General features: G+C 40.2%; 2 protein-coding genes across 5 annotated transcripts; one reads left to right on the top strand and one right to left on the bottom strand.

The window, feature by feature from the left end:
• The first annotated feature begins 50 nt into the window (after positions 1–50).
• On the top strand, positions 51–3,768 carry LOC121982290 (peptidyl-prolyl cis-trans isomerase CYP28, chloroplastic-like). 3 transcript variants are annotated; one of them, XR_006112066.1, is made up of 4 exons: positions 51–815; positions 2,666–2,876; positions 3,073–3,386; positions 3,461–3,768. XR_006112066.1 is itself a non-coding variant. In XM_042535278.1 (3 exons), the coding sequence occupies exons 1-2, from the start codon at positions 89–91 to the stop codon at positions 2,872–2,874; spliced, it is 936 nt and encodes a 311-aa protein (XP_042391212.1). In that variant the 5' UTR covers positions 51–88; the 3' UTR covers positions 2,875–2,876; positions 3,073–3,768. The 3 variants fall into 3 exon arrangements, 2 of the variants coding, with proteins under 2 accessions (XP_042391212.1, XP_042391214.1); XM_042535278.1 differs by having other exon boundaries at positions 3,073–3,768; XM_042535280.1 differs by lacking the exons at positions 3,073–3,386; positions 3,461–3,768 and having other exon boundaries at positions 2,666–3,037.
• A 16-nt stretch (positions 3,769–3,784) lies between these two features.
• Positions 3,785–8,087, bottom strand: LOC121982289 (protein PHOX4-like). 2 transcript variants are annotated; one of them, XM_042535277.1, is made up of 4 exons: positions 7,695–8,087; positions 5,630–7,576; positions 4,700–4,937; positions 3,785–4,201 (listed from the first exon to the last, which is right to left on the bottom strand). In XM_042535277.1, the coding sequence occupies exons 2-3, from the start codon at positions 7,512–7,514 to the stop codon at positions 4,789–4,791; spliced, it is 2,034 nt and encodes a 677-aa protein (XP_042391211.1). In that variant the 5' UTR covers positions 7,515–7,576; positions 7,695–8,087; the 3' UTR covers positions 3,785–4,201; positions 4,700–4,788. The 2 variants fall into 2 exon arrangements, with proteins under 2 accessions (XP_042391211.1, XP_042391210.1); XM_042535276.1 differs by having other exon boundaries at positions 5,630–7,573.
• Positions 8,088–8,370: the final 283 nt, after the last annotated feature.

Below are 8,370 nucleotides of genomic sequence, written 5' to 3'. Positions count from 1 at the left end.
TTTATTACCGACATTTTTGGTGGACCGGACCGAACCAACTTTTAGACCGGCTCCCGCTGCCACAGTGCCACTTGCTAGTTATCTGGTAATGGCGTCGTCGCCTGCCCTCTCCTCCGCAGCTCCTCCCCTCCTTCGCCACCAGCGCGGCCGCCGCCACCGCCTCCTTACGACGCAAGCCTACTTCATCCGCTACCGAATTCCAAACCCCCTCCTCCACCGCCGCTCCTTCATCCTATCCTCCGCTTCCTCTCTCCTCCTCACCCAACCCAGCGCCGCCGACACCGTCCCTCCGTCCGACCGCCTACAACCCTCCATCGTCACTGATCGCGTCTTCTTCGATTTCGGCCTCTGCCCTAGCTACCTCCGCTCCGATCGGCCTCTCGGCTTCGACCTCGCCGCCTGCCCCGACACCGAGCCCCTCGGCCGCGTCGTCTTCGGCCTCTACGGCAAGATCCTTCCGCAGACCGTCGCCAACTTCAAGGCGGTATGCGCCTCCGCGGCCTACCGCGGGACGCTCGTCCACAAGATCATCCAGGGCCAGTTCTTTGTTGCCGGCCGGCAGGGGCGGAAGGAAAAGCGGGAGGTCCGGCCGCCACCCGGTCTGGCGCGCAACATGGAGACCGTCGACCCCAAGGCGTTCCAGCTGAAGCATTCTAGGCCCGGAACCCTATCACTGTGCTTGTCGGAGAACGATGATAATGAATCCGTCAAGCTCGAGCCTGATTACCACAATGTAGAGTTTTTGGTGACCACTGGGCCGGGGCCATGCCCACAGCTTGACAACGAGAACATTGTGTTTGGCACTGTGCTCGAAGGTAAGTTGTTTGACGAATTGCTCTTAATTTAGTGGATATCATCCCTGAATCGAATTGAGGGTCTCTCATCATGCAAACTTACTTTCCTAAATCCTTTTATTGACTCGAAGTTGGACAAAGAATTCTAGATTTACAATGAAGCATCTCGATGATAAATTTGAACTTGTAGCCTTGGAAGAACAGTAGTCCCTTTTATCATGGTTTTCTCAATCTGAACTAGATTTGATTTATCTAAAATAAGTTGAGCTGTGCAATGGTTAAACTTAATTATGATTAGGAGTTGAGTTGTGTAACTTGCTAGCAATTTCTCTAATTATGTTCTTGATGTTCATGCTCTGAAAGATGGCTTGTGGTTGTTGAAGAGCAAATGAAAAGGATTGATACATATGAAGGGGCAATTGAGGTAGAAAAGGTTGGATCATAATATTATAGGAAAACATTCAAATATACCTAAAGATGTTCACAACAATAACATGTAAATCCTTCTATTTAGGATTGGCCATAAACTTAGCTCCTTGAAAAGCTACATACTAGATTTCTAGGCAAAGTCACTTTTATCTATTTTGGTTATGTTAAAGTAGAATTTTTGAGTCTTTATTTACATCTCACACTTTTAAATTTATTTGTTTCAACTTGTCAGCTATAACATCTATCAGTCATCTGTGAACAGGTTTATACAATCTATATTGGCGCGTGTACTTCAAAACTGCTACTTTTCAAAATCACCCTAGAACACCTCTATTTTCAAAATTTTCTTAGAGCATTTTTTTTCTGTGTATGCTAAACTCATCTTCGTGCAAAAATAATCTATATTATTTAGACTAGGAAATGATTATAGATTCACATATCAACCCCCTTATATAAAGGCATCTTGGTGTTCTTACAACATGCTCTTATAAAGGTTCGGCATGAGGATAACCAAAACCAGAAGCTAAATAACATGGTGAAAAATTAGTGACCTAAGTGAAATCTAATGCTTGTGTCATCAAGAACACTGAATCATGATTCAATTCTGAATAGGAATTATACGAATAAAGACAAGGTGAACTATGAAAAGGGGCATGTGCACTGATTGATGATTGCCTTTGAATATTCTCTTAATGGAGTAGAAGTTGAACCAATTAATGTCAAAGAGCTATTAATTATTTTAATCTGAGAAAATCTCTGCAATCTTTATGGTCTTAATGCATAGTAGGACAGCTCATATTGATTACTTAAGCTTAAGTAAAAACTTATGAATACTGACTTTCCAATCCTGTGTTTCTTTGTTCCTATCTTTCAATTCCATGGAATCATTAGTGTTTGTATTTTTACTAGTTCTAGGTTGTACATTTTATCTGGGGATTTTGTCAGTTGATGTTTCTCTTCCTTTGCATGACTTTCACTTGAAGGTGCCGTTTCGCTTTCAAAGTGTAAGGGAGTGTTTGGTTACATGATGGGAATGATTATGGGTATGAGTTTAATAGTAGTGTGGAATAGGAATAGGAATGGAAATGAAACCCATCAAGTTATATGGGTTTGGTGATTCCCATAAATCTAGTAATTATTCCCAAAATGTCATTCCCAAACTCACAATCCAAACACCATTTTTTACTATCATTTCATTCCCTTATTCCCAAACTCATCAACCAAACACCCCCTAAGTCATAGTATGGCACGGGGCCACTTGAGAATTCCTCTAATTTTCTTATTGAATTGCTACACTTGAGCTATTCACATCATTGACCTTCTAGAGAACTTTCTTATATCAGTTTACAGTCTTCCTTGATTTCTGCATGTTTACAAGTTATCGACTTCTGCAATGATTCAGTTTCCTGATATTATTGAAGTTTCATATTGCAATATCGCAGGGATGGATGTGATCACCAGTATAGCTACCATTCCCACATATAAGCCAGCTGAAAGGATTCGACAATTTAATGCTTTTGCACAATTCCTTGGGGATGAGAGAGCTCAGATAGCTCGTATGATGTGGAATCGGCCTCTAGAAACTATTTATATCAGTGACTGCGGGGAGTTGAACGTGGCAACACCTTCACTTTCACCTAGCTTGCCCTAACTGTATGTATTCTCGTAGAGGAGTCTTACTTTGTCCTACAAAGTTGTATATAGGAGTCACCTGAGGCTTCTTGTATGGATGTTTTTGATCTCGAAACGTGCCAAATTTTACATATTTCTCCTAATTCTCATTATCTGAAAGATTCTCATTTGAGTTTGTAAGTACAGGGGTTCATCTGTGTATTTTATTGGTATGCAGTGGCTGTGTATTTCTGGAATTGCTCTATGCCAAATGCATCGAATACCACTGCTACTCGAAGAGGCCTCTGCTGCAGAGGCTCGCCGTGCAAAGCATCAAGCTCGATTGCCAGGACGCGATCGTCCGGTGTCCGACAATGAGCTCCGAATAGGAATAGCCAACTATAGAGTTCAGAGACAAGGAGATGCCAGCAACTAAAGCGGCAGCGGCAGAGAAGCCCAAGCACTGAACTCCATCAAATCCTTATCAAAAGTGTAATTCACAAAAGATGTGTGCTTGCTTATGTCCTTTGCCAAGGAGCTACAGAAAACAAAGTTGGTTTCTTGAACAGCAATTCATTTTCTTCTTTCCTTCTCATATCTCATCAGGAATGTTTTGTTGTTTGCAGATAGAGAATAGTAGTTTATAGAGCTTTTTGCATTCATACCTGTCTAAATTCTCATCGAAGATTAGCCCCAAATCAGCTATTTCACGTTTCAGTTGCTCGAAAGTGATAGAGTTTGTCCCACCTGTCAAGCCAAGCTTTTACCTTGTCACCATTGAAGATTTTGAAGCTAGCTGAACCCCATCAAGAAGTTCAGAACTTTGCCAAGATACTTCCGCACATCGAGCCATAATGCGTGCATGCTGGAGGAGGGACCGGACACCAGTCGCAAAGTGAGATGCTTTGGTTAATCAAACTAATTGTTCGGGTTAGTAACTGTATAGTTAGTTGTATTGCAATATAGATAAAGAGTTTATATGGTTTGACAAGAAGCCTAATTCAGTCTACACAAATCATACATCACTGACACGAATAAAATGTGTGTTTACATCAAGAAACTTGGTCGCGAAAATATATAAAGAACAGAAACCTTTAGACCTGAGACAAATCCTTGATACAATACACTAGGAAAGAAATCAAAGTGAAAAAAAAAGAAGAAAAATCTAACTTAACCAATACAATGAGTGGTACGATGGTAACTGGGCAGGCCTTACCCCAAACAGGTTAATTTACGCTTCACAAGAATCAAATAGAGCTCGACTCTGCGACCTTCTTCCATGTGAAGAGGTCTGCTATACGACTATGAAAACATACTCTTCTCCAAAAGAGCAAGTGAAACAACATACGACAATGGATGAACAATTCCTGCAAAGGCAAGAAACCAAGTTTTCATTAGATTGGCAAACTATTGAATCTAAATTCATGTTGATATTTAGTGTTTACATATCACAGGATGGCGTTTCTAGTTCAAGACACAATCTTTTGCAAGCAATGAAACACAGACAATGATATTTAGTGTTTACAAATCACAAGAAGGGGAGCCTTGGCGTAACGGTAAAGTTGTTGCTTTGTGACCAAAAAGTCACGGGTTCGAATCCTGGAAACAATCTCTTGCAAAAAGCAGGATAAGACTACGTACAATGGATCCTTCCCCGGGATCCCGCATAGCAGGAGTTTTGTGCACCGGGCTGCCCTTTTAGGATGATGTTTCTAGTTCAAGACACAAACTTTTACAAGCAACGAAACACAGACAATGGACAAAAATATTTTTAAAGTTTTAACTGTGGTGTGGAGAAAGCAAGTGTAGAAATTTAAAGATTTGAAATGAAAATTTTTTTCAAGGAAATTAAAGAAGAATATTACCTATATGAAACACAGACAATGGACAAAAATATTTTTGTGCTCTCAACAAGCCCTATAATTCTGAACTAATGCTGGCAGCGAATCACAAATCAGAGATACTCCAAATCCTGGTGCAACTTTGGCAATCGCCGCTGAAGTAAAGGTTCAAGTCTAAATGATGGAACACCACTCGTCCACTTTTTTGCATCATACATCTCATTCCACGCTTGAACTATCTCATCAATCTTGAATCCTAATCCTGCAATTAGACAAATGAAAAATTCAGTCAAAAAGTCATCACCAGGCGTCTACTGGAATCAAACATGTAGGAAGTTCAAATAAACACAACATATCATTAGATGGGAAGCAGATAAGACCAAGGTGATTAGTGAACCAAGAATATTCTCACAAAACCTTCAAATTACTACGAACTTGTGGATGAATATGGTTCAAATACCTAGAACAATCTAATGCTTAAAACAACAAAAACAAAAATTTAATAATTTTTATTTTAAAAAAAAAGCAGCAGAGCATTCAGTTACACAATTATCAGTGTCCAATATTCTTAATTGTGAAATCAGTTCTACCTCAATGTTTCTAAAAACCAGTTGATCATCATTATTATCAAGCGATGTTTCTCCCCTATATCTGGGATTTGCTATGTGAATCTTATCCACCAATTAAACTATATGCAACATGATATCACTTCCAATTGCTGTTATTATTCAACTAAAATGACTACAAGTGGGAGACAATTAGCTGTGTATTCTGCTACAAGAATATCTAAGTTTAAAAAAACACTTAGCCAAAGCTCAAGAACTTTAACATACACTAGCAGTACGACGGTGCACAAAAACAAAACTTTAGTGAAAACCACCAAGATGCTGATAGAAATTGTCTCACACCATTAATACTTTAATACTTGCAGAATTATAAGACAAATTTCGATACCTTCTTGGGCAGTCTCATGTGCACAATGGTTTTTCATCATAACAGCAATGTCAGTCGGTGAAGCACCGGCCAGTTTGAATTTTTCTACTGCTGCCATGAGGCAATCTTCCCACATTGGAACACCTAATTTAAATTCCACAACAGAACGCTCATAAAGAATGGTCCCCCATAGTATATTTATTTGTGATCTCATGTTTGAGTTCAGTTCTGCAATCTCATCTGTTGAGAGTTCTACATGGTAGTTTCCCAAACCCATCTTTTGCAGCAAGGTTTTCTCCCTACCGGACTTAGATATTTCCTGTCGTTGTTCTTCCATATCTTCCCATATCTCTGTTCCCTTTTCAATGTTATCCTCGGCTTGGTCGAATAACTCAATAACTTCTGATGAAGGCCATTTCTCTAGATCTGCCTTGCTTCCAATCGCATATGACCATGAAAGCTTTGCTTGCTCAAACTGTTGAAGTGCAAGGGCAATAAGACCTTCAAAGAAGTTTGGCTTGACTTTCAGAGCTTCATAGTAACTCCTTCCAGCTTTAGCATATTCAGTTTGAGCCCACTCATATGCAAGTCTGACCTCTACAAGTATTGATTCTCCTGAAGCATTTTCTGATAAAGATAACTGTTTCCTTGCTTGAGACATATGCACGTTTCCACAGTTAAACAAAGCCAGTGCTGTCATCTCCTGGAACTTCACCTCAGCAAGTTCAAAAATTTCTTGTGCTTCTTCACTTGTGACAGCCTCCTCAATTGCCTTTGAAAACAGGTTCATTCCTAACTCATGAAGGTTCATGTAACCATCTGATTCAAAACCAATATGGTCCTTCAATAACTGAGCAAATTGAGCAATCCAGTCATCAATGGCTACTGAAGATGCCTTGTCATCCTCACATTTGATGCTCCCAGTTTCATGGATACCAGTATCATCCCTGTTTGATGTCCTCACACATGATATGGTTTTCGACTCTTCAAATAAAGGTTCCAAATCAGGTGAAACTTCTACAATATAGAGCTTCATAGACCCCTGTGATTCTGCAGATTCTTCAGCCCATCTCAGTTCCTCATTTGTAGTGATTGTCACCAAGTCCCCCTCTTTATCCATATACTTGATCAGAACGGCCTTTAAGCCTGGAAATTTATTGCCAACAATTTCTCTCAATCGCAACAATGTGCAGTTACCGGGCACTTGCGCCAACCTTATGTCTTGCCCAAAAACTAACTTCACATTCTTGATAGGTTCTTCCTTGACTACATCATGTTTCTCCTTTACAAACAAAACCACCTCCTCAGACTTGTGGCTCTTTTTCTTCTTCTTCTTTGTTTTTTGTTTCACTGTAAGAGACTCTGGCAGTGGATAAACTGCCTTCTCATCAAGCACAACACCCATTTTCTCCATTTCCTTTTTCACACGTTCAAAAATCTCCAATGCTGTCAGGTTGTTTGGCTCCATACTCAAAACTATATCAACATCTCTATGAGCCAACTCTAACATGTTCAAGGCTTCAAAACACTTGGCTCTCTTCAGAAGTGCCTTACTGTACTTGGGTGATACCTCGAGAGCTAGATTACACTCATTAATGGCATGTTGGTACTCCTTCGGGGTCATCTGCATAAAACAAGCTGCCATGTTGCTGTGGAGGTTGGCAATGTCAATATGGTTCTTTGGAAGCAGCTTAATGGCTTTCTCGTACTTCAGCAATGCTCTCTCATACTCCCTCTTCTGGAACAGTGCATTGCCCTCCTCTTTCATATCACGAGCCATGTCCATAAATATTGTGGTATCCTCGTCGAAGACTCTGGGGCTGTTCTCGCTGGATTTTCTGTGCTGTGAATTCGCATCACTATGTTTTCCTCCTGAAGATTTCTTCATGACAGCCGATTTACCCATTCTTATTTCCTACAACTTCAATCAAACCCTAGTTCTTCTTTTGCAACTAAAATGACTCGCTTCTCAAATAATACACACAGAGACACAAAACGAAACAAACTTTAATAATAACGAATTGAACTAATAACGAGATAAACAAAGGCTCAAAAATTAACAAGAGAACCAGAAAAAAAAACCTACTTTCCCCTTCAAACTCCACCAGAAGCACCCGAAGGATCCGCCAATCAAAGGGGAAATGTGAAATTGAAGTTGGTTTCCAAACAGAACTCCAAAGGGAGCAAAAGCGACTCAGCCTTAAAGTGCAAGATCCAACCTTTTCCGACAAAACTTAACAAGATGAGGCACAAATCGAAGAAACTTCTCCGAATCGCGGTCCTGCCTCAGAATTTCACCCCCGCCCTACTTCGTACACCGACAATTCAGCAATCTGAGCCCTCAAGCGGCCATCTCTCCCTTGTGAAGACTCGCCACCAAATCAAGAGCGATCGAATCTCCGCAAGTCTCCACCTTTTCGAGGTAGAAGACGCCTTCCACGATACGCGACCGTTCAAAATTGGCGACTTATGGTTGCCCTGTCTGTTTAGGGCGAATTTAGCAAAACCAAAATCGATTCAAATCGGTCCCTATTAAGTGGAAAATTTTAGATTCAGCCTCTGAATATATATTAATGTAAACTTTTACTAATAAGGAATTTTGAATTTAATCCTCCAATCTTTTAGAGATTCTCAACATGAGTTTTCTCAAAGTCTACTTTTATAAAATAAATTGAAAATATTTTCAAATTATTAATGTCAAAAAATGCCCTAAAGTTTTCTATTTTATTATAAACAACTTAGAATATATTTCCCCACTATTT

The sequence above is a fragment of the Zingiber officinale genome, chromosome 5A (genome assembly GCF_018446385.1).
Source record: "Zingiber officinale cultivar Zhangliang chromosome 5A, Zo_v1.1, whole genome shotgun sequence".
Taxonomy (NCBI): Eukaryota; Viridiplantae; Streptophyta; class Magnoliopsida; order Zingiberales; family Zingiberaceae; genus Zingiber; species Zingiber officinale.
This window is presented reverse-complemented; position numbering and strand designations above follow the sequence as displayed.

Coding starts and splice junctions, on each gene's coding strand:
- LOC121982290 (XM_042535278.1), top strand. CDS start 89: ATGGCGTCGTCGCCTGCCCTCTCCTCCGCAGCTCCTCCCCTCCTTCGC. Junction 816..2,665: donor GTTTGGCACTGTGCTCGAAG/GTAAGTTGTTTG, acceptor GCAATATCGCAG/GGATGGATGTGATCACCAGT.
- LOC121982289 (XM_042535277.1), bottom strand. CDS start 7,514: ATGGGTAAATCGGCTGTCATGAAGAAATCTTCAGGAGGAAAACATAGT. Junction 4,938..5,629: donor ACATGAGACTGCCCAAGAAG/GTATCGAAATTT, acceptor GTCTAATTGCAG/GATTAGGATTCAAGATTGAT.